General features: G+C 43.5%; 11 protein-coding genes across 11 annotated transcripts; 5 read left to right on the top strand and 6 right to left on the bottom strand.

Annotated features, from left to right (window-relative positions):
• Positions 1 to 161: 161 nt before the first annotated feature.
• Positions 162 to 3,076, bottom strand: TOT_020000167 (uncharacterized protein; the record flags this gene model as incomplete). The annotated part of the gene is made up of 8 exons (XM_009691901.1): positions 162 to 311; positions 347 to 527; positions 557 to 685; positions 717 to 806; positions 837 to 909; positions 942 to 1,213; positions 1,244 to 1,387; positions 1,539 to 3,076. The coding sequence occupies 8 exons, from the start codon at positions 3,074 to 3,076 to the stop codon at positions 162 to 164; spliced, it is 2,577 nt and encodes an 858-aa protein (XP_009690196.1).
• A 344-nt stretch (positions 3,077 to 3,420) lies between these two features.
• TOT_020000168 (uncharacterized protein) lies at positions 3,421 to 5,105 on the top strand (the record flags this gene model as incomplete). The annotated part of the gene is made up of 10 exons (XM_009691902.1): positions 3,421 to 3,505; positions 3,556 to 3,664; positions 3,698 to 3,800; positions 3,861 to 4,036; positions 4,073 to 4,141; positions 4,179 to 4,246; positions 4,284 to 4,353; positions 4,409 to 4,474; positions 4,518 to 4,690; positions 4,975 to 5,105. The coding sequence occupies 10 exons, from the start codon at positions 3,421 to 3,423 to the stop codon at positions 5,103 to 5,105; spliced, it is 1,050 nt and encodes a 349-aa protein (XP_009690197.1).
• A 14-nt stretch (positions 5,106 to 5,119) lies between these two features.
• TOT_020000169 (conserved hypothetical protein) lies at positions 5,120 to 8,501 on the bottom strand (the record flags this gene model as incomplete). Its single annotated transcript, XM_009691903.1, has 2 exons — positions 5,120 to 5,207; positions 5,581 to 8,501. 2 exons carry the CDS (start codon positions 8,499 to 8,501, stop codon positions 5,120 to 5,122), a joined length of 3,009 nt encoding a protein of 1,002 aa, XP_009690198.1.
• Positions 8,502 to 9,009: 508 nt separating this feature from the next.
• Positions 9,010 to 11,746, top strand: TOT_020000170 (conserved hypothetical protein; the record flags this gene model as incomplete). The annotated part of the gene is made up of 13 exons (XM_009691904.1): positions 9,010 to 9,193; positions 9,234 to 9,473; positions 9,505 to 9,714; positions 9,746 to 9,807; positions 9,840 to 9,903; positions 9,934 to 9,991; positions 10,075 to 10,510; positions 10,685 to 11,070; positions 11,104 to 11,246; positions 11,284 to 11,367; positions 11,399 to 11,480; positions 11,523 to 11,599; positions 11,640 to 11,746. The coding sequence occupies 13 exons, from the start codon at positions 9,010 to 9,012 to the stop codon at positions 11,744 to 11,746; spliced, it is 2,133 nt and encodes a 710-aa protein (XP_009690199.1).
• Positions 11,747 to 12,202: 456 nt separating this feature from the next.
• On the top strand, positions 12,203 to 15,088 carry TOT_020001029 (uncharacterized protein; the record flags this gene model as incomplete). Its single annotated transcript, XM_009691905.1, has 3 exons — positions 12,203 to 13,779; positions 14,029 to 14,488; positions 14,594 to 15,088. The coding sequence occupies 3 exons, from the start codon at positions 12,203 to 12,205 to the stop codon at positions 15,086 to 15,088; spliced, it is 2,532 nt and encodes an 843-aa protein (XP_009690200.1).
• A 330-nt stretch (positions 15,089 to 15,418) lies between these two features.
• TOT_020000172 (50S ribosomal protein L24) lies at positions 15,419 to 16,362 on the bottom strand (the record flags this gene model as incomplete). The annotated part of the gene is made up of 6 exons (XM_009691906.1): positions 15,419 to 15,481; positions 15,517 to 15,710; positions 15,739 to 15,785; positions 15,816 to 15,901; positions 15,933 to 16,028; positions 16,075 to 16,362. The coding sequence occupies 6 exons, from the start codon at positions 16,360 to 16,362 to the stop codon at positions 15,419 to 15,421; spliced, it is 774 nt and encodes a 257-aa protein (XP_009690201.1).
• Positions 16,363 to 16,481: 119 nt separating this feature from the next.
• On the bottom strand, positions 16,482 to 17,615 carry TOT_020000173 (conserved hypothetical protein; the record flags this gene model as incomplete). Its single annotated transcript, XM_009691907.1, has 2 exons — positions 16,482 to 17,100; positions 17,176 to 17,615. The coding sequence occupies 2 exons, from the start codon at positions 17,613 to 17,615 to the stop codon at positions 16,482 to 16,484; spliced, it is 1,059 nt and encodes a 352-aa protein (XP_009690202.1).
• A 523-nt stretch (positions 17,616 to 18,138) lies between these two features.
• On the top strand, positions 18,139 to 19,474 carry TOT_020001030 (cyclin-like protein; the record flags this gene model as incomplete). The annotated part of the gene is made up of 6 exons (XM_009691908.1): positions 18,139 to 18,294; positions 18,326 to 18,837; positions 18,869 to 18,958; positions 19,085 to 19,262; positions 19,297 to 19,377; positions 19,409 to 19,474. 6 exons carry the CDS (start codon positions 18,139 to 18,141, stop codon positions 19,472 to 19,474), a joined length of 1,083 nt encoding a protein of 360 aa, XP_009690203.1.
• Positions 19,475 to 19,522: 48 nt separating this feature from the next.
• Positions 19,523 to 20,679, bottom strand: TOT_020000175 (serine/threonine protein kinase; the record flags this gene model as incomplete). Its single annotated transcript, XM_009691909.1, has 5 exons — positions 19,523 to 19,871; positions 19,902 to 20,234; positions 20,267 to 20,338; positions 20,402 to 20,496; positions 20,557 to 20,679. The coding sequence occupies 5 exons, from the start codon at positions 20,677 to 20,679 to the stop codon at positions 19,523 to 19,525; spliced, it is 972 nt and encodes a 323-aa protein (XP_009690204.1).
• A 217-nt stretch (positions 20,680 to 20,896) lies between these two features.
• Positions 20,897 to 21,678, top strand: TOT_020000176 (uncharacterized protein; the record flags this gene model as incomplete). Its single annotated transcript, XM_009691910.1, has 4 exons — positions 20,897 to 21,196; positions 21,278 to 21,328; positions 21,360 to 21,487; positions 21,591 to 21,678. The coding sequence occupies 4 exons, from the start codon at positions 20,897 to 20,899 to the stop codon at positions 21,676 to 21,678; spliced, it is 567 nt and encodes a 188-aa protein (XP_009690205.1).
• Positions 21,679 to 21,723: 45 nt separating this feature from the next.
• Positions 21,724 to 23,553, bottom strand: TOT_020001031 (erythrocyte membrane-associated malaria antigen-like; the record flags this gene model as incomplete). The annotated part of the gene is made up of 6 exons (XM_009691911.1): positions 21,724 to 21,853; positions 21,918 to 22,119; positions 22,198 to 22,520; positions 22,602 to 22,887; positions 22,919 to 23,112; positions 23,144 to 23,553. 6 exons carry the CDS (start codon positions 23,551 to 23,553, stop codon positions 21,724 to 21,726), a joined length of 1,545 nt encoding a protein of 514 aa, XP_009690206.1.
• Between the last annotated feature and the right edge of the window lie 71 nt (positions 23,554 to 23,624).

The raw sequence follows: 23,624 nt of genomic DNA on the forward strand, positions 1-23,624 counted from the left end.
GTCCTCTAGTGTACAATTCTCAATTTTCAATATAGCCACTGTTTTTCTGCGATTCCTAAACCCCCATACGGCAACGACACTCTGGCCGTTTATCTCCTTGATTGATGTACTTTTTTTATTTAACGCGTAACACATTTTTATTTTACATTATTTATTCTACTTTACATGTTTCCGTTCAGTGATCTTTTGTTTAGTATTGAGAGTTCGTTCACTATCACTGACTTACACTTATACAGCTTCGGTACCCACAGGGCCGTGCGATACTTGTACGAGTTGAGCAAGTGCTCCGTTTCCATTCGGAACGTCACCCACTGCGGAATTTTATGACTGTGCGGGGTCCACTTACCACTATACGTCTGAATATTTCAATGATTGAGATGATCAGGATCAGTATGTTCACCGATATGTCTCTGTCCTCCATCAGCGTGAACGGCGTGACTGTGAGCGCCCACGTGAACCTACATAATAGGTTCACCAGGCACGCCAGGTAGTACGATTTCTTTCCGTACATCTTCCTGTTGTTCCTCCTAAAAGCGTTTTAGTTGCCACCCCGTACCTCTTAAATATGTTCGGCGGCAGCGAGAGGCCCCAATCTATGAAGTAGTCCCACAGGAAGTTGTACAGCGTTGCCACCAGGTAGCACGTCACGATAAGCGCCGAGCTTTGTACCTGCGTCAGAGAGCTCCTATGTTTCCCTTATTTAACGTCTGGCTTACCACTTTATTGACGATATTATCACGCATATCATCGCCGATACGTACTTGATCATGTTTCCCATGTGCAGCCACAGGTGCTCCTTGATGTACCTACACTCGTTTTACCGTGGTGCGCCTTACCTCCTTAGACACTGTGAGAACCGCAGAAAGAACGGGAGTATCAGAACCACTGGAACCGCCCACGTCTTCAGAGCTGAATATCAGTTTAGACCCTTATCCCCTTACCTGGGTGCATGTGTGTGCACTTTTTCCACGCTCCGTAGGTCAGGTACGACACCACGTACAGCAGGTCCACGAACGGCTTCGTGAGCGACGTGTACACATCGCCCAGTATACTGTCCTCCAGCGACACTGGCGGTCCTATGCATATTGGCGACATCAGCGACCTAAAGATTGCGTACACCATCTTCCTCCTCAGCTTCAGCTTAAAGTTTTTCTTCGGCAGGAGCACCACTCCGAACGAGAGCACGATGAGTACTATTGGGTAGATGAAGTACCTGCGCGTCCGTTAAACTTCACTCACTTACAGGTTGTGCGTCCCGAAGAGTCCTATTTTACAGTCCAGCAGGAACAGGAAGAACATGAACAGGCAGATGAAGGTCTGCAGCGCTCCGAAGAAGTAGAAGTCTCTGCTCGACACGTTGTAGTTGTTACTCAGCTTGAAGAGGAACCTAAATTGTAATTTTAGTAGTGCAGCTAAGTACCACGAAGTCTGCGCGCCTTTTTTTCTAACTGCGCAGTCGTACGTACACTCTGTTATCTAACTGCGCAGATGGTGTTCACGATTTATCTAACTGCCCATTCGATGGCTACTTCGCTTACTGGTAGTTTACTCCGTGCTGCTCCAGGTACCCCTGGCACCAGCCTATTCCGTACCAGATGATCCCGAAGACGAAGAAGACTCTGAATATCGGCAGCTGTGAGAGCACTGTCGGGTACTTTGAGTTCGCTCTGAAGTGCGCCCAGCACAGCAGCAAGTCGACCACGAAGAGCACTGTGCAGAGGCCCATGATGTAGGAGAGGTAGTAGGCCGGGATGAACTTCGAGTCTAGCGAGGACTCCACGTCCTTCTTGATCTTGTCGAAGTCCACCTGTTTCGGCTCCGAGACCAGGTTGTAGAGCGAGAGTATCGACGCGTTCGTCTCCTTGAACGTGTCCACCGAGAGGAAGATTTCCTTGTACTTCGGGTACAGGTCCTCCAGGTCCCTCGTCTCCAGCAGCTTGTCCTTCTTCTTCAGCAGCTTGTACACTGCCAGGATGTTCGTGTTCAGGTACGACTTGAGCTTGTCGCACGAGTCCCACAGTGCCGTGATTGCCTTCTGCGCCAGCCTCTTGTACGGCTCCTCCAGGTGCCCTCCTCTGTTAACTATGTCCTTCCTCAGGAAGTTGATAAGCACTGAGATGTACTCCATTTCCGAGGCGTAGTGCAGCACCACTGTCCTTATGTCTTCTCTCAGCGCCATGTCAAAGAGTGCCAGTGAGTCTGCCGTCACCTCCGACTTCGTCTTGAACGGCCTCTTCGCTGAAGTCGACACTTCGAGCTCCGACTTTAGCGGCGTGAAGTCCTTGAAGATCGACATGTTCTTGAAGAAGGCCTTCCTTGCTGCGTCCTTCTTCTTCCTCGCCCTCACGTTCGCCAGCTGGAAGAGCGACACGCTCGTGTTTGTCTTCTCGATGCTTTCCAGCGGCACCAGGCTTTGCTCCGAGTCTCTCGGGTCTCCCGCGTCGCTGACTTCTCCGTTAATCGACTCTCGCTGCTCTTCGTACGAGTACTCCGAGTCTTCCACGAAGCTTTCCAGCTTCCTCAGCGACTCGCGCATCTTCATATCCAGGCTACTGTTCGACTTCGAGAGTGCTGTTGGCGACTTCTTCAGCTGCGGTATTTCCTCAAAGTCCAGGTGTCCCTTCTCCTCGTACACATCCACCACCAGCTTTATCACGTCAGGCGCGTCGTCCGTATCTATGCTTGGTATTTGCGATTTAAATGATTCCTCTCTGTTCGGCCTCAACGCTTCGCTTGGGCTTTCAAACTCCATCTCCTTTTCCTCCGGTATTGGTATCGACACCAGCCCTGGCACCAAACTGGCTTCGCTAATTTTTGCCTCACTCGGTGCTTCTTCTGGGAACGTGCCTTCATCTCTCTGCTGCAGGGATAGTTCCGATTCCGTTTCATTTTGTGTGTCCTGGTCCAGTGAGAAAAGCTCCGCTTGCAACTTCAGGTCCTCATCGTTCACGTCCGCGTTTGCCAGGTGCTTAAAATGATATGCTCCTTTTAACAACCTGTTCAGGTACTTGTATCTGATGTATTTATCAGCCCATTGCTTTATGAGGAATGATTCTAGCTTCGATCCAAACTTCATTGCGAACTAAAGAGGTATAGACAATTTGTGTGTGCATCGACTGATCTTTTATCATAATTTACTGTTTTTCGGGGATTGAGTTGTTTTTAGGCAAAGTTAATGAATATTAATTCTGAATCCCGACGATTCTCAACTGTACACAACATTGACTGTCGATGTTGCTAAATGACTGTATTTTTTGTTTATAAGTTTATTTTGAGTTTTTATGTTTTTAAAAAATATTTTTTATTCACACTTGGTGGCTTTTAGCTTTCCTTTTTTTCATTCCTAGCTATGTGTTACTGTGTATATTCCCTGCTATGTTGTTCACACAATCCTTTCTTTTACAATTTATATAGCTATAAATGAACGAGTGTAATTCTATTGCCACCTTTTCACTTGAATCACAGCCAGATTGCATCAAGTCTTTCCCTTTCCTCGACTCCTCAGGTACTCCCTTACCTTATCCTCCGCATTCCTGGACATTGATTCATTTTCAGAACCATGTCTCTCTGGATCATTTATCGTTTCTTGTTACAGATATGACGAGTTGACTCGAGAACGTGACGGTTGTTTAGTATTTTTCAACCCTTCCATCTTCTTAGAATCGTTTGTTTGTGACATTCATCATTTTATTGTTAGAAAAATCCTTTCAGAAAACACTTTTGACACCGTTCCTAGGCTTCACTATTTTGGCAGTGATTTGGGTGGTGTTCTTTCCTGCAGTTGGACTAAGTTTGAGAATGTACTGGCTATTGACTGCACACACTTTTTTACTCACACTTTTACTTACTTATGCGTTTAGGCATACGGTGTATCCTGCATTTCATCTAATTTGACCCTTGGCCAGTTCACCATTGACCACTCGGACCCCTCCGGCCACTCACTCCCTAAGTTTACCTGTTTAAGACGGTTGAGGCTGTCGGATGCCGGCGACTCATCTGTGGCTCTATCTCTCTCGCTCTCCGATGAACACGCTCGGTTTGCCTATTTTCTCATCATATTTACTTCTTTCAGGTCAATGTGTGTAACTTGTTCTGACGGAACTGCCTACCTTGTTAAAGAAACTGGCGACGCTATTAAGTGGTTCGTTACTTTTCCTCTGTTTTTCTTACTTTCTTAGGAAGCCTCATGATGTTGAAACTTGGATCAGTTCCTTCCATCCTCGCGATTCCAATGTTGTTCTGACCGGTTTGTTCTCTCTCTTTTCTAACCCAACCCTTTTTAGGCTCTGATGACTCTACTGCTAGGGTTTTCGACTTACGTGCTGGATACGACCCTGCTTCCACTGTTTCATGGTATTACTTATTTCATTCACTTTTTATTCACACCTCTTACTTTCACTTTGTTCAGTCATTCTAGTGGTGTTACTGCTCTTCGGTTCCTACCTAACAGTTCCAACTTGTTTTACACCGGCGGGTACCTTTCTATTTCTACTTATCATTTACTTCTTCACACTTAGATTTGACAAGTTACTGGTTAAACACGACTATCGCAACCTTTCTAAGCCTGTTGAGGTCCTCGAGACTTCCACTTCTGTTTGGTCTTTGGACTTTATTACCGGCCTCGACTGTTCATTAAATAAACTACACATTGCCGGATGCTACGATGGCTCTGCCATTTACGATTCTCGAGGTACCTTTACTCCTTATTTATCTGCACATCACTTAATCAACTATATAGACTCACACACATATTAACTACTTCTCTACTTATCATCACCTATTTATTCTTTACTTATCATCACTTATTCATCTATATAGACTCACACACATATTAACTACTTCTCTACTTATCATCACCTATTTATTCTTTACTTATCATCACTTATTCATCTATATAGACTCACACACATATTAACTACTTCTCTACTTATCATCAATTATTTATAATTTACTTTCCATCACCTATTTGTATAGGCTCTCTTCTTTCTCTGTTCAGGCCTCCTAATCCTCTCATTTATTCCACTTCACACTCATTGCTCACCTCATCCGCCCTCGTTTATTGTTGTTGTGACTTTTACAACAAAACCTTACACTTTTACTCATAATGTTCTTTTAACATCTATTCTAATCCTTCATTCTCCGTATTCAGCAATACCAACGTCACTCCCTTTTCCTTCATCTTATACATACACTCATATATATACCGTCTGCCATTTATGTACACTCGTATCTACACACATTTTATATCCTCAAATTTATGCCCACGCTCTTATATATATATATATTCATATATACATATATCCACACATGTGTGCTTACGCATCCACCTCCATATACACTTACTTGTCCACTAATGTACATACATACATACATACACATTTATCCTCTCCACTAGACTTGCTTAGCTTTACTCTGCTTTTCTATGCATTGCTTAGCTTTACTCTGCTTTTCTATGCATTGCTTAGACTTGCTATGCTTTGCTTTACTATGCTTTACATTGCTTTTCTATGCTAAACTTACTATGCATTGCTTTGCTTTACTTTGCTATGCTTGCTGTGGCCCGGTCTCTCTGAGCCTCACGAGTCCTTTCTGAAGTGCGCTCCCTGGATCACTCTGTACGGGAACTCGATGATGTTGTAGTCTCCGTACGAGTACTGCGTGCTGTCGATGCCCCAAAATACTCCCGAGGTCGGATTGAACTCGAGCATCTTCTGCAGCGCCGAGTCCCACTGATTCGTTAACACGATGTTCACCACCTTGTAGCCCTGCGCCTCCTCGAAGAGTCTGTGTCTTGCGAAGTTCGTGATGATGATCCTCTTTTCGTCCGGCGGGCTCCTCATCATTTTCTGCCAGCCTCTCAGGTCACTCACTCCGTACTTGCTGTGCACCAGGATGAAGCTGCTGTAGCTCAGCATTGGCACCTTCGCCGTCTCCGTCTTCCTCCCGAATAGCGCCTCCGAGGGGTACTTGTCCTCGAGATTGAAGTAGATTCCCGTCATGTGCCCCTTTCCCTCCGCAAGGTCCGCCATTGGGTCTGTTGACCTCACGTACCTTATTCTTATTCTTTCTCTGCTCCTTCCGAAGTAGTGTCTCTCCATGACTTTCACTGCCAGCGTGATGTACCTGTTGTAGAAGCTGCTCATCTTCCTGTTATGGAAGTTAAGGAATACTTCGTAGTCGTTCGGGTACACCAGCACTCTAATCTCTCTCTTCAGCAACACGTCTTCCAGGTCACCAACTTCCTCCTCCTTCTCCTCTCCCAGCACTCCTGCGTCTTCCATTTTTTCGTAGTCGATTTCTACTTTCGGGAACGTCTTCGTTGCCATTTGTATTGCTGCTTCTTTTACTTTTACTCCTTCTCTTTCCGATCTTCTGTATCCTCTTCTCTTTCCACTTTTCAACTTTCCGTACTCGTATAAGTCCTTCAGGCCCAGGTAATCTGCTGCGTGTTCGTCTTCTTCGTACTTTTCTCTTTCTTTCGTCACTTCGAACATCATTTCCGTTACGAACTTTGCCTTTGCCTGCTTCATCTTATATTCTCTCATCAGGTATTCCACCATTCCTGTTTCCTGTATTATCGTCAGGCTTGCTGTGAATGCTTCTGCCAGCTTACTTTCCGACTCTTCGAACTTCGGCATATATCCTTCTCTTATGTGCGATATAAACTGCTTCATTTCTCTAGTTCCTCTTTCTTTGTTCCACACTCCTCTTCCCTCTCCATAATTTTTCGTGCTCACTTCCTTATCATCTTTATATCCTTCATTTTCCATTATTTTTCTTTGTCTATCCACTGTATTACTTCTTTCTCTTTCCTTCAGCATTTCTTCATTCATAATATATGATCCTTCTTCTTCTTCTTCTATTTCTATATTATCCTCCGTTACTTCTTCATTCTGTTCCAGTGTTCCAAATGACCTTTCCTCGCTGTTACCTCTTCTGTTTGACAACATGATTCCGTTTGTGTCCCACAGTGTTACTCTCATGTTACCTTGTTCTGGCATTATCAACCTTGTACTGCCTGCTTCTGACATTACCCTTCCACTACTTGTACTAGCTAGTTCTGGCATTATCAACCTTGTACTGCCTGCTTCTGACATTACCCTTCCACTACTTGTACTAGCTAGTTCTGGCATTATCAACCTTGTACTGCCTGCTTCTGACATTACCCTTCCACTACTTGTACTAGCTAGTTCTGGCATTGTCGGCCTCATATTGATTGGTCCTGGTCCTGGTACTGGTACTGGCGTGCCACTCGTGCTCATCCTCTCCGACTTTATGACTCTCATGACCTTTCCCGGTACCCTCGTACTTCCTTCTCTTGTTGTTGCTGCCTTTTCTCCTGTCATTCTCCATGTCCCTCTGCTACAACTTGACTCAAATCCTGTTTTCGACTCACTGTCGCTCCTTCTTGACCTCATGCTACTTCCATCCCACTCTGGCACTCTGTTGATGCTTCTCACTAACGCCATGCTGTTACTGTCCATGTACGATCCCACTATTCCCGTTTCCCATGTTTGTCGTTTACTTTCTCTTTCAACTTCATATTCTTCATTCGTATCGTATATCTCCCTGTTCCTTCCTTTTTTTCTTCCTTCCATGTTTGTTTCTGTTGTATTAATTCTTGTGTCTGATTCCACTTCTAGGTATGAATCTTCGCTTCCTTCTCTTTCTATTATTCTCTCCACTATATAACATTCTGTTTCTGGGCTATTTGGCAGTATGTATGACATCGATCCTGTTTCTTCTTCCATCATTTCATTATTTGTTGACTTCTTGTCCATTCTCAGTTTAATTTTATTGAATGCCACTTCCATGCTATCTTCCGACTCTATTTCTTCCATGTTTTTCGGCGTCGTCGACCCTGCCGTTCCGCTTATTGATACATTTTCGCACTGTTTGTTTATTATTTGAAATATTTTAACGTCTTCCAAGATATTTTCCAGCACTGTGCACATTGTTACTAGTTGTTCATACATTTTTAACTTGATGAACGTTATTGCTTGTGCCATTTCATTTCTGTACTGCTCCACTGTGTTTGAGCATGTTCTTCCCAGGTAATACAGCAGTGCTGACTTATTTTCCTGCGACACTTTTTCTATTACTTCCAGTATCTTAATTCTTATTTGTTCTATGAATTCCTCCTGGCGTACTCTGTACAACTTTTCATCTTCGGTGTAAAATATGCTCGTTAGGAAATCGAACCTTTTAAACACTTCTAACACTTTCTCTCCCTCATCTCTGCTTATTTCTATGCTTGTTATTGAGTTTTTTTCTGAAATTATGCTCGTATGTTCAACTACTGTGTTAGTCTCCGATTCTGTTAAACTAGACAATCTCAACCTCTTATTAGGTATGTATGTAATTGTTTTAGCATGATTTTTAGTTTCGGATGTATTTTTACTGGGTCCTGGAGGGCTTGATGACACAAGAACTATTCTTGCTAACAGGAGAATAACTATAATTCTCATATGTTTAATGCTATTACTATTTTGGCTTATCATTTTTAAGGTCCAATGATAGATTTGCTTATTATTTCGATGTATAATTGGGGTTTAAAGCAAAATATACAATATTATATGAATATATCGTGTTTTAATCTGTATATTAAACGCAAATGTTGGATTTATCATGACACGTATTTAATAATTGATCGTTATAGCTAGCCATAAAATACAAAAAAGTGTATAAGGAAAAAATGTGTATCTATTTTCTTATGTTTTTAAAGAATTTAAATAATATAATGTATTTAACACAAATAATTGTAAATGTGTGAGTTATTTTCTAAATAAAATAGATGATTATGATTAAGGGATTGGAATCTTATAATTATTGACGTTCATATTCCATCCTTCCACTTAATTAATTCAAATTTGTTTAATATTTAATTATTTTTGGATGTGGCTTTACTTGTTAGTTTTAATATATTAATTCTCTGGTGGAAGATTGAATCATTGGGTTGGCTGCTTTTGTCCATCGTTTAGATAATAAATATAACCAAAATAGTAAAATATGAACAAAAATACATCACATATAAACATTGGTGCTACTCAAATTTCCTTAATTAACATAGAAGCCTATGAAGATGGACGTTTTCATGACCCTGACTTGAAATACTTTCAAGGTGGAATAGACTACGTTGAATCAATAAAATGCAACGCTATCGATTCTGAAAGACCCTTTAATGTTCAACAAGGTTGGGATTTTAATAAGTCACGTTACATTGATATTTTTAGGCTCTGTTGCCTGTTTTGGATTTATAATCACACACCTTGGTGAACATCCTTCGCCCTTTTGGTTCGATAAGTATAGAAGATTAGAAATATCTTCATTTAAAGTAACCGATGGAACCAGCCCATTTTATGATAATTTTAAAAGGACAGATACCTTTGATTCGACCGTTTTCCCCGAGGACAAGTGTTTGACGAACGAAGGGGACAACCCATTTGTATTGCACCTGAGGTTCATAGGGATTCGTAAGTTTATTTGGTGTAAAATGTTGTTTAGAGGTTAAAAGCTGCTCACTCGGGAAACCGATTAACTTTGAACTGCAAGTATCGCACGAGGCATCTCACGAATTGTCACCCACGGACAATGAATTGGCAGAACCTTTTCAAAAGTTTAAACTCACGGGGCAAATGGTGGTAAACCAGCCACTGAAAGTAGAAGGATTCATTAAAAATGATATAGCCTTCCTTAAATTTCTAAATGAACAAAGTAAGTAAGGTGTAGTAATTGGAATTTGCAGGAAACATGGACATTGAAATTGAAGAACTGGGAGTCAAAAACATTAAAACGACGGGAACGATGGTAAAATAAAGAAAAAACAAAAGAACCTTTAGGTTGAATTGCCATTTGTATTAAGTCCTGGAAACCAGATGAACGTATCAATTCCAATGGATGATGGTATAGAGGATTTATGTTAATGTTGCGTAGAACTTGACGGAAAATGGAAGGAAATAACGGAGTCCTTTGCAAAAATATACTTCAAATGGTAAGTAGGAAGAGTATGAGTCTGTACACAAATGTATTTGTATCAGCATGAGTGTAAATATGATACTTTAATTGGTCGTGCAGGAATTTGGGCCAGAATTTAAATGAAAAGTATACACTAACGAGCACTTTGGATGTGAAAATGGAGCCGAAACCGTTAAAAGAAAGGCCAATTTCAATCAAATGTAAGAAAATGATCATTGACAAGAATTATGTAGGCACTATTAAGGAAATAAGGGATTCTGAATTGGTAATGGAGCTCAAGGTTAGAGTAAAGAGGAAAATGGAACTGTGTTTGATGTTTCTGGAGGAAGCGGAGGCCACCCACCACTACAAGTTGATACCGTTGCACGATTTTGTAACAATAGGGGTGGTGGATGTGGACGAAGTTAAGTCGCAGTCGCTGTATTTCTACTACGCGACGGAAGGACTGCATCAGTCGCCCAAAATTGAGGTGAAAGATAGGCTTTCGGACAGTGTATACACAATAGGGAATAAAATATTCAGCGTAGATAAAATGGTTTAAGCTGATGTTAATTATTCCGACGAATCGGTTTTACTTGTGGTGGTAACCGCGGCCCATAGCCCGAGAACGTTGTGGAATGGGCAGTTTTGCAAAACGCCGATTCCAGTCATTTAAAACATGATGGGTTCTAATATGTGTAAATTTATATATTCCATGATTATTTTTGAGATGTGTATAGTCTCAGGCCCAGCAAGATCGCATAAAATACCCACGTTCTTCGCGAAGTTGTATAATGGCGGGACGCATCTGGATAATTCGTACAATTTTAAGGAAAGCACGCCCTTAGAGCCCGAAGGGCACTATAATCAGCCAGGTTCGGACTTTTACTACGGTAGTGCTGCGACAACGACGGACGCATCTCATGTGAATAATACGAGCGATCAAAGTAAGAACACAACCACTGAAAATTTAAACAATGGCGCCCCTGCTAAAAATCAGGAGCAACTAACTGCTCAGGATGTTACGAAGCAGGAGTTATCCAACGAGGCAGTCATGTTGGAAGACGAGGTAAAATCCATGAAAGAATCCAAGGGTGAAATGGACGAACTAGAAAAGTATAAGTAGATTTTCCACAATTTTTACTGTAGGAGGGAAAGGGAAGTGTCGGAACAGCTGGTTGATACCAACTATGAGAAGCTCAGGGAACTGGTGAAGAAGAGAAACATCTTGGTAAATAAGATAGCATCAGTGGCTAAAACACTGAGGATGGAGCACGATGCTCTCTACCCAGGTAATACGAACATTTAGCATAAAATGTTGGCTTTTAGAACTGAAAGGGCAACCCATATTTATAGTGGCAAAGAACAAGGACGACGAGAAGAGAAAGGCAAACCAACTGGCTCACTTAGAAGGTAAATGAATGTGAGAAATATACATTCGAAGGTTTTGAGGACTTTATGCATCACATAACATCGCCATGTAACATGATGGAGGAGCTCAGGCAGAAGTCTGATGAATCGAAAAAGTATGTGTGAATATTGCAAAGCTTATTCACCACTAAACTTAGGTCAAATTTTAGGGATAAGTTCGAAACAGAACAGAAGATCCTGGACTCGATGAGCTCAAGGGAGAGACTTAACTATGGTAGGTGTGAGCTGAGATAGTCAAACTAACTGATATACAGATAAAAACATGATTGAACATTACGAGTCAATTATGCAGGAAATTGAAAAGGGAATTCAAAAGGCCGAGGAGGAGATAGATAATTCCTGGAATCATTTGATTGAATAGACATAGAGAAGATGAGTGGCTCAAGGGGAACGCATAAACGCCAAGATCAAGTAGATGATAACTTAATATCATACTTGATTTATTTATAAGCAGAAACTCGTGTTTCAACTCAGACTAATCGTATATAAACTGCTATAAACCACACATTATGGGGTCTTGCTGGTTTTAAAGATTGTCGTTCTGTTATATTTCACCGTTCTATAAAGGTTTGATAAAATATAGTTTCACTAAATTACTGAAATTTTAAATTTCTTTATATGTTTTTTGTAAAATTGTTACCTGTTTCGTTTTATCCTTTCAATCACTTTCAGAATTCACCGATTTAAATCGATTCATCTTTCACGTTTTCAGATTTAATCACAAATTCCCATTTTGTTAATGGATTCATTTATTAAAATCCGATTTGAGATCCTAATGGAATGTTTATTTCATTATTTATTTTATTGTAAGTAAGTTATGTTTAACCCAAGGCCTTCCAGTGGCATAAGCCACAGTTTTTCTAAATCATCTAGTAAACTCGATTCACTGAATCGATCGGATGCTCAAACCCTAGGTTCTGTAGAGCAATCATCCACTCAGAATTTACAGGATGACGCGTTCGCCTCTTCTAAATTTAGATCTGAATTCAGCAGTCTATCGAAGAGGAGCGATGATTTATTTAGAGAAAATAAAACAAAGCAGACCAAGAATCTGTTAGATTTCGACTCAAGTTATTCTTCCAACACAAACGCCGATCAGGCGTTTGGATCAAGTAAGCCGCTGGAAATAATGAATGACGGAATATACGAAAAGAGTCACCTGTTGAAACTGATGTTTACCTTCGAACGTATGTCAAAGGTAAACAATAGGAAAGTAGTGTCGGAACCCCTCCATTTCCACTCAGTGGATGTGACATCGACTTACAATAAGGACCAGGAGAGTTTTTATGATAAAAACGAGAAGATGAAGAAGCTGTTGTACAAGCAGAATCCGAAAAGAACATTTTTCGACAATCAGACGAGGTTGTTGAAGGGAGTTAGAGGATTGCCGCTAAAGGGAATGTACAAGGACGAAGACGGAGACCATGAGAGTCCCGACACAGATAAGGCGTTTCAGGCGTTTGACATGAGAAAGTTGGGCGATACTTTAAAGTTTGATGACCCAACTAATAGCGCATTTAAGGACGCTAATAAGGAGTACAGAGCGGGACTGACGATGGACCTCGTGAGGCAGCTTTCGAGAGAGGGCAACGTGGACCTGTCGAGACAGTTCCAGAAGAGAGTAGACGCAAACAGTGAAGTGCCGTTTGCCAGAGAGCCCGGAACAAACGATTTGAGCAAGTACGCCAGAGAGGCAAAGGTGTCCGAGATGAACAGACTGTTCAACGCGGAATTGGGCACCACGGAAATGAACAGAGCATTTAAAGCGAGAGAAGATCTGGGCGGAGATTTGAATAAGCACCTGCCGGGGGAGTTGGCATCTAGTGACCTGACGAGGCATCTGAGCCACGAAATGAGCAGAGACCCGCTGTTGGAGTCGCTGAAGAGCGTGCAACACAGCTGGGAACTCGAGGAGCAGCACAAGGGGAACTACATGAAGACGAACAACATGCTAGCGAACAGCGGAAGCTTCACGAACACCTACAAGGAGTTACAGAACAAGGACCTCTTTAAGGAGGTATTCAACCAGTCGTCGACGTACTACAAGGACAAGGAGCAGGGAGAAAAGGAGGAGGGAGATCAATCGTTCCTGGAGAGGCTGCTGGACAAACCGTTTGAGGCAGCGGAAAACGTGGACACCGACGTCCTCAACTTCTCCCACAACTTAGTGGACACGCCGAGGAAGATGTGGAGCGAAGTCAACCTGCAGTGGCAGTACATGGACCCGCAGGGCATGGTGCACGGACCGTTCTCGTCGGACCAGATGTACCACTGGTACCTGAAGAACTTCTTCCCGCAGAACCTGAGGATGAGGTACAACTCTAAGATGGCATGGACGCCCTTCAAGGACCTGTTCGCTGCGAACACAGTGCCCTTCAAGTCGCTCCCGAGACAGTTCGGCTCGCACGGCTCCGGAGTGGCGAGCAGTATTCAGGCTAAGCCAGCTATGCCCCCGAGCACCATGCCAACCAAGGTGAAGGACGGATGGAGTCATTCGAGCTCAAGCAACCTGCTCCCGAGCCCGAACAGCACGTTTTCAAGCTCGGTATCGAAGCCCACTGCAGGCGCGACGAACATTCTCGCGCCGAGCAAACTGCTGCCGGCGAACACGAGTTTGCTAGGGCCTTCGGCCTCGAACACCAGTCTGCTCGGTTCCGCAAACAACACGAGTCTGTTGGGGGCGAGTTCAAGCAACACGAATCTCCTGGCACCAAGTAACCTCCTGGGATCCAGCAGTCTTCTGAACCCGACGGCAAACTCGTTGCTGGGGTCGGCCTCGAGCCCCGGGCTGCTTGGACCCTCCGCTCCCCCGGCCTCGAGCTCACTGCTGGCCCCCGGGAACGGAAGCCCTGTGATCCTCCCCCCTACAAACAGCTCGAGCTCCTCAGCGCTGATGAACAACAGGATCGACAACCTGTGGAACAATAACCAGGCGACAGTGCATCCCATAAGTTCTATGAGCAACATACACATGGGCGTGTCGAACCTGCAGATGAACACGCTGCCCCACGGCTCGAAGAACGCGATGGGCAAGCACATGCCCGCGCCGACGCAGATGCCAGCGGCGCCAGCGCTGGGCAAACAGCTTCCAGCGGGAAGCCAAGTCCAGTCGACGCAGGCGCTCAACCAGTTTGCGGGAGTCGGCATGAACAAGGACTTTGGGGCAGGGAGCTTGACCAAGGAGTTCCCCATCTCGGAGCTCAACAAGCAGCACCCGGCTGAGGCGCTGCCGAAGCAGTACTCCGCCAGCGCCAACAACCTGAAGAAACAGCAGGGCTTCGCTGCGCCCTCGCCCTCGGTCCCGGCCTCAGTGACCACGTCCGCTACCAGCACCGCTGCCAGGACGAACGAGAGGAAGTGGAACGCGCCGCAGGTTGAAGTCAGCTCCCTGACGGAGATCATGGAGCTCGAGAAGAAGAGTGCGCAGGAGCGGAGCCAGAAGTCGCCCCCTAAGCCTGTTCAGACTGGGTGGAACCTGTCGAACGTGGCCACGAACAACATCTCCGAGTCCGACGACTTCCCTTCTCTGTCCACCGTCGCCACCACCACTTCAAACACCAACGCCGCCAGCGCCAGTTCGGGGAAGAAATTTGGGAAACACATCACGATGCCACTTGAGACCTTTATTGAGAAACATCCATACACAGCACCACCTAAACTCACTGAATCGTTCTCCTCGAAGCTACTTGGCAACAAACATTGAGCTGCGTTTAATGTATATTAATTTCAACTATAAATATATGTACGCTTTAGGCACTAGTCCCCGCACCAGCATTATCCTACTGGTTTTTCGTAATAGCATTATCGTACCGGTTATTTGTAATAGAATGTGTGTACTGGTTATTTGTATTAGCATAATCGTACTGGTTATCCATATTAGCATAATCGTACTGGTTATCCATATTAGCATAATCGTACTGGATATTTGTAACAGAATAATCGTACTGGTTATTTGTAATAGAATGTGTGTACTGGTTACACGTGTATGCTTGGCAGTTAATAGATTTAGCAGGTTATGTCGCGGCTTGCTCCACTATGATATTTCTCTGTTGTACTTTGACATCGTCTGCCGAAGAAGGTTCATTGAGAACAGGTCCTGCGGGTTTGTTACAGTTGCGGTTGTTGCGTTACCTTGTGGTAGTCGTAAGTCCGACGAAGAGCCTCCTCTGGCTTCGTGTCCTTCTCCCCCTCGAACACCTCTAAACCAGTGTAATAGCTGCTGCTGTACCTCTGGGTTCCCTTTTCTTCTAAAGCGACGTTGCGCCGTAAACGACCTACCTTTTCTGGCCACGGTATAACGTATCCCGACTTCTTTGACACTCTCACTGAAACGTGATTTATCTTGCTGCTTACGTGGCTTGTTGTCCGGTGTGTATTTGATTGTGACCCTGGTGCCGACGCTAAATGCTGATTACGGTTATCGGACCTACTTCAACAGCTTGTCTACCAGCTGCACGTTTGAGTAGTGCATCTTCTTTTCTATCTGTACCACTTGGGAGTCCACCAACAGCTTCCTCTGCGTTTTTTGTTTGTGTGTAAACATTTACCATGTTGCAGCCCTTCACCTTGACTTGGTTCCGCAATTTATCGCACATCAGCACCTCTCCGGTCTTTCCCTTATCCTTGCCGCTTATTACAACCACCTAGAGTTAGATTCACAGTCGTCAGTGTGATTTTGTGGAAACATACCTTATCTCCGGGTCTAATCTTCCATCTTTTGATTATATCGCGTGGTTTTACGATTTTGGGTCCTCTGGTTTGCCAGTAGGTGAACCTATTTGTTACAATATCAAGGTCCGTGTGGGTGTGTTCACTTAACAGACTGTTAGAGTTAGTGACTCGACTAAAGTTAAGATTCCATATATTTCTGCGATAACTGGAGCACAAACTGCTACAATACCTTGCTTTTGTATTAAACAACCTCCCGGTTATTAAATTCTCAATCTCAGTTCCTCTTTTCAAAGTGTGGAACAACATTACCGACTACTTCATGGTTATCGAGCTGTGTGTGCTTTCCTATATATATTCTACGCAAGCGACTAAAATGTATTATGTGTATAAATTTGTTTTAGTTAAAATATTAAAAAGTGCCATGTTTACCCGTCGGGGAAAGAGTGTAGCTTCACGTGCTGCATAAACCTTTTAGGGTCAGGATACTTGGACCTTTTCGAGTCCTTGGGCTTAAAATTAGGGAACTTTGGCTTCTTCTTCGGCTTTTTCGTTTCCATTTCCTCGAAGCTGGACGTCGAGTTAGATTGCGAGTTGAAGGGCACGTCCAGCTTCTTCCTGTAGACTGTCGGCGACTGGGCTGATGCGCTTGATCTGTTAGAATTCATGCCGCTCGGGTCCTCCTCTCCTGCCGTGTACTCTTCCACGTACTCCTGGTTCGACAGTAGACGTTCTCGCGCCTTCCCTAGAGTGCCATAATGAGGTGCTTGTGTAAACTTACTTTCCATTCTTCTCTGTCTCCTGTTCCTCATCATTCTGGAGATGTACGTTTTCGATTTCGTCAGGCATCTTTTGATTTTGAAGCCCACCGACTTGAAGAAGCCCTTGATTTTTGTGAATATCACTGTGCATCCCGGTGTGTACTTCGACCTTCGCGAGTAGCTCGAATGTACCACTCTGGTCCTTGTAAAATCTGCTTCTTCGAAGCTCTCTCCTCTTGGGGGCCTGTATAATCCATCGTTACCTTCCGAGTATCTATCTGTTCTTCTCTTTGGTTGCTCGTTATATTTATCTCCTTCTGAGTATCTCCGGGCGTTGTAAGGCTCACTGTTTCCTGACGACTCCTCCGATGTGGAGTCGAATGGGTTAAAATCTATATTTCTCTCTAGTCCTGGGTGTGGCACTGGTTTATACACTTTATTTCTACGATTATTTTGTCTTGGTTTTTCAAACGGCGTGTCGCTTCTCCTGCTGTATCTGGCATTATCTTGTTCTCGTGATCCTGGTCCGTTGTTAAATCTTCTGTAATTATCGTTCGTTTCTATGTTATTCCTTTTTACCTTCATTGCGTTTCTACTTTTTGTGATTACAAACTCAAAGTCCTCGTCATTCGGTCTACTCTGTCTTCCACTGGAAGACCTGGACGGACCACCGGGCGTTACATTCCTGTTCTGATTATTCCAGATGCTTTTCCTCGGGTCAAATGGAGAAGATCGGCGAAATCTACTCGCATCATCCAAATCCTCGAAATCCGAGGATCCTGATTGCAATTCGACCTTCATTGCGTTATATTAAATTTAACAAAAACTGGTTAAATTGTTACATTTTTACAAAGTATTAGAAAAAAAGGTATAATCAATAATAGTAATAGTTGTGTAAATTATAACGCATTATGTTAAAGTTAATTTTAACCAAAAAGTTACACAACTATGTTATAACAAATATTAAATTTACACAAAACACAGTCAAATATCAAGTATGATAACAATTTTAAACATAAACAAATTCTAATTTCTATGTACATTATGAGGTTGGTCTCAAATATTGATAATTTAAAAAATTTCAAATCACAGTATTATTTTTATTTTTATTTTGTAAATTATTTTTTGTAATATTTTAATATCAGTTTACACATTCTGTGTTTGTTAGCACTGAGATTTTTAGTATGTTGATTTTATAATTGTTTATCCATTATGTGAATTTAAAATACAATTTTTTTACAACATTTTACTATTTGTTCTTTTAGTTTGACGTAAATTATTTCATATATTTAAATCGTAGGCTTTTGCAAAACAGGGCCCCAAAATGTTGATGAACTCACAAAAATTAACTGAAATGAGCGATACCCAGTTCGAGGAGCTGGTTTCGCTCATTAGATATTCTGCGATGAACGCTTCTGATCTATCTTCCAATGTAGCAATGACCTTTTTGTCGAACATGGCTCTGGAATCTAAGTCTGAGGTAGATGCTTATAAAATTAGTGATTGTGTAGAACCAACCGAACCTAGATTTAGTGAACGAGGATGATAGGAGGTACATGGACTACATCGATGAGGAAAAGGCGCTCGAGCCGGACCTTCTTGACTCCATTAGCAGCTCTTCTTCCTCCAGAAGGGATCGACGGAGCAAGTTCAATGGCTTCAGAGTTGCAATGTCGCGGCTCTTCACTCTCACCAAGAGGCGAGAGACCCACATGGCCAATATCATCGAGTCCAATATTGAGTCTGACAGGCGGAGCAGGAAGGAAAGGTTCACCATATCGTATGCGGACTTGATGAAGCCGAGCACCTTCAAGTACGACGCGAAGCTCCTGGACGTGCCCATGCACGACTTCAGGAAGAGGAGCATGTCCTACTCGGACTCTATTGAGGTCAAGGTCGTGCCGACTGAAGACGCGCTCGAGGCTCCCGAGCCGAAGATCTATTCGCTTCCGTTCGAGTCGAACACGCTCTTCCGCAATAAGCACCCGTGGCTGCATCCCACCCTGTCCTTCACGAAGCTCTGGTTAGTTCCTCGAGCCCATAAATTCCTATAGCCGCATCAAGTACGTCTTCATGACTCTTCCGAACATGGTTTCGCACCTGGATCCCTCCACTTCCGCAATCGCATGGACCCTTTTCGAGAGGTATTTTAGCCCTGTGCTTTCATACATTTGTATATAATCTTTGTGGAAACAGTCGCCTGTTCACAGCATCACTTTCTACTCAAGTGAACGCATTGTTCTGATTGAAAGCATATACACTTTATATAGGCTCGTTTTAATCGGCATTGTGACCAAGTTTAATCGGAAACTGTACTCGTCGATCTGTTACATACTCGCATACAAATTTAACCAAGACTATGAATCGGACGTCATAAATGAGATTTTAAACATTTTCACCAGAGAAAAGAACATGAACGTAAAGTTAATATTTTATAATGAAATGAAGGTTTGTGGCCGTTTTAAAAATAGAATACACTCAGATTTTCACTTTACTCGATTTTTCGCTAAAGCTGAGATACAGTTACATTCGCAATCACATAAAGCAATACTTAGAGTACAATGTAAGCCTTTGTGGTAAACAATTTACTTTAGAAACAATCGTTTTTCAACTTGTATGATACCCCTGAGTCCACTTACACCATGCTTGAGATGGATTAGTTTTTAATGTAGTTTACACTTTCAGCATCTGTGTGCCAGCTCTTTACACTAACTTTGTTTCCGCGGTTGCTTTATGAACCGTGGGTCGTTGAACCTGTGCATATTGTACATTTTAATGCAGGGGTGGTGCAGCAGCTCCGCCGAGCTCGGCCTTTCTGTGGACACCTTCGTGAAGCACTTGTCCAGGAAGTCGCGAAACTCGCTGGACATGCTGCCTGCGTGGACGTTTTCGTAGCGGTTCTCGAGCATGTGGTACCACGGCTGGATCTGTATGCGGCGCAGCACCGTGTCCAGGCCATCGTTCAGCGTCGTGCCGAAGGGCGCGAACCCGAAGTAGAGCTCGAAGGCCAGCACTCCGACCGTCCAGATGTCAGTCTTATGGCCTACCTCGCCGAACCTCTTCTCCAGCCTGTACTTGTACGTGCACTGCTCCGGCGACCAGTAGTCATACGTTCCCCTCAGGAAGTCCGAGTCCTTCATGTTGTTGTCGAACGCCCTGTTGATGTGCGCTGAGAGTCCAAAGTCAGCCAGCTTTACCACGTTGTTCTGGTCCAGCAGTATGTTCTCCGGCTTTATGTCCAGGTGCGCGATGTGCTTGTCGTGGCACGTTCGCAGTGCCCAGATGACCTGGAACAGAATCTGGCACACCTCCGGTTCCTCCAGCCTCTTTTTCTTCATCAGGTAGCTGAACAGGTCACCGTTGTGGCAGTACTCGATAACCATGAAAATCATCGTCTTCGTGGTGAACCACGTGTACAGACTAAACAGTTTTATTTTCACTGGCTCTCTTACCATGAAATGTTAGGGTGCCTCAGGTGTGAGTGCAGCTCTATCTCCCTCTTGAACATGGATTCCTGGCCCGATCTACGCGAATTAAAATTAGAAATCGAAACCAAATGTGTGAATCCAGTATAATTATAAACGCACCCTACTAGTTGAGCCTTTGAAACGCACTTTAGAACACAAATGAAACCCGTTCTGCGCTCCCTGGCAAGGAAAACTTGACCATGGGCTCCATCTCCCTAAAATAAAACGATTAGTTGCGAATAAAGACAGATGTGCCTCTTTATTCATTCGCTTACCAGTAATCCTCCGATGTCAAAGTCATCTAGTGTAAACCAGAGTGAATGGATACTACTTTTCGATGCGATGTCGGTATCGGAGGCCGTAAGTCTGGTACAGCTACATTCGTAGCTATTGTTCATTGTACAACAGTTAGACTAATTTAAACATTTATTTTACACAGTTCTAATGATACACATTTAAATTTGCTATATAAAGTTACAAATAATTCTGTACAACATCAGTCTCTATAGGGCTTGATGTGTAGTGAACTAAACATTCGATTAGCATCTCCTTTTTAAAATATTCAATTGATTATTTTTATATATTGTTTTTTAAAATGATACTTTGTTTATCATTATGTCAACTTACTTCCCCAAGTCTCTGAAGAATAAGGCTAAGAGCACATTTCTGTTTTCGCAAAATCCCATCTTTCCTCCCAGCAGGAGGCCTTCGCGATGGCTGTTCGAGAGCCTCAAGACTCACCCTACCCTCGATAGGGGCTACCCTGTTTTTGACGTCATTTTCGACACCCTCAACCAGAAGGCCAGCGGCTTGAGGAAATATAAGCCTAAGCCCGTTAGCCTCCAGGTGAAGAGGGACTATGACCTGAGCAATCACCACGAGATGAACCACAGGTTCCGATTCGAGTTAAACGGCGTTTTCAACGGTAATTTGCCCCCCTTTAACCCGTGTCCAGAGAAGAAGTTTGAAAGTGAGCTTCAGTCTCATTGCAACCAGCTGTTTCTCGTCGGATGGATCAAGTGTCGACGCAAATTCGCCATTGGCCACGTACTTTAGTTACCCAGTCTCACTTCTTCAGCTTCAGGGCAACGTTATCGCTACCACTCAGATGAAGCGCTGGATGGAGATCTGCGGCACCAGCAACGCCAAGTTTTCCCGTGTGTACTTCTACGATGAAAACTACGCCATTCCGAAGCTCGATTACAAGTATTTTTCGTTGCTGTCGTTATTGCTATTATATCTATTACTATATTGACCTATTTTACTTAATTATTATATCTGCTTCCTTGTGCTTATCCTTGCTCTTTAGTGACCTTACTCTCGTCAAGGACTACCGGAAGCCTCTTAAAAAGATGCAACATGAACGCAGCAATAGACTAAGCAGGTCTATTATCTAATAATGTACTACTTTACACCGATCCGTAACAGATTAATCCTCGGCGTCACTGACACAGTCTTGACGTGATCTTTAAGATGTGTCTCCTTGCGAAGTTGCAGTAGAACTCTGCTATTACGAGAACCGAGATGATCGTCGTGAAGAGTATCTTGGCGAGGAACGACGTTTCACAGACCCTGTAGTAGTCAGTTAGTGTTGCGGCCACTGTCTACCTAGTACCTAGTATAGCTACGCCGTTACCTTGACTCTGGGTTCAGCCGCTTCATCAGCCACATGCTGCACATCGGGTCCACGCACACGTTCAGTGCAGGCTCGTATACCTGGTCTCCGATGCACACTGGCACTTCGGCGCACTTCGATAGCGATCCTACGAGCTCGTTTTTGGGGACCAGCCCTATCCTGTACCCTTCCGTGTCAACGACGACGTTGAGCGACTCGAGAACTACAATCGTTCATTAACACGAAGCTTACTAAGAGTCTGTGCTACGTGCGTCGCACACACTCCCTGGCTGTAGCTTACCTTTGTATCCTAGTTTGATTGATGGATTCAGCGTGTATGGTGACTTGTCTCTGAACTCGTCCGGCACGATCATTATTGTCTTCGACTTTCCGTCGTCCTCCAGCAGATTTTCCAGTGGTATTTTTACTGTCTGAGGCTCACATTTTTCAAAGTTGACGAAGTACGGGTTACTCAACTTAAACTCCATGATTGGGAAGTATCGCTCTGACGGCAGCAGCTTGCACAGCCTCGGCTGCGTATCGTCTGTGAAGCACGATGGGTCCACTGGCAAGTATTTCATCAGCGTGATCCAGAAGTTCTTCGGCAGCACCATGTACGGCGTTCTACGTTATTGTTAGTTCTGACTACTCGTGGCGTTAGCACTACTATTCGTGTTATCTAGAGGTAGTTACTGTACTACTTACGATAAGTCGATTGTCGCCTCCCAGTTTGATGACGTTTTTCCAAACAGGCTTACGTTGCATATTTTTAGGTCGTACATTGTGAACTGCAGCGACGAGTTGGTCACGAGTCCTCCCACTTGACGCTTTTCTGACCACTTGATGTCCTCGTCCGCCAGCCTATCTGTTCCCAGGTACAGTTTACTCGGGAACCTCACGTTCTCCGGCGGGTTAATGTCTATTACGAAGAATCCTCTGTATTCTCTTATGATTCTGTCCCATATGCTCGTTCTGCAGCACACCTCCGGGCCTACATCGGTTTTTATTTTACTCGTCCCTACCTGCTATTCCCAGAAGCCCGTCCACGTTTTTGAATATCCTGATGTCGTATCTGTCCAGGTGTCTCGCCAGCTTCACTGGCACCTTGTCGTACATTACGTCCGACTTTTTGTTATGCAGTGCCATTCTGAGCGATTCGTATCCTTCTACTGTATATATCTTAAACTCGTTTCCAAAAATCCTAAACGGCGAGGCTCTAAATGTTTATTAGTTGCAATTGCACCTACGTAAAGTCCTTTATTGAGTACGGCGAGTGGATCTCTCTACACTCGTAGTTAAACTTGCCCGGGAGGCAGGTCATTGTTGTATCACACCAGGTTGCTGTTGTAGACTTGTTTGGGTTATAGCAACTATTCTCCACGTCGCTGTTACATATTTTTTTTGAGTTTTCGAAAAGAAATATCCCACATATGGTCGAATGTAATAGCAGATTTAGGGTTTGGCCACCCATTATCACTGAAACTGTATATCCCGTTCCAGGAACATATTTCAGCGGAATCGAATCCACGTTATAGTCTACAACGTTCGATTCTTCTGGCGATTTATCTTCACATTTTACTGTGAAGCTCTTAAATACATTGCGATAAAATATGGCTATATACAGACCATAAACCAGTTTTATAAACCTCTTATTCATCATTCCATGATGATATTTAAATGTTAAAGCATATAATGTACTAATAAGACTAATATTTTTTGTTATAATGT

Source organism: Theileria orientalis, chromosome 2 (genome assembly GCF_000740895.1).
Source record: "Theileria orientalis strain Shintoku DNA, chromosome 2, complete genome".
Classification (NCBI taxonomy): domain Eukaryota; phylum Apicomplexa; class Aconoidasida; order Piroplasmida; family Theileriidae; genus Theileria; species Theileria orientalis.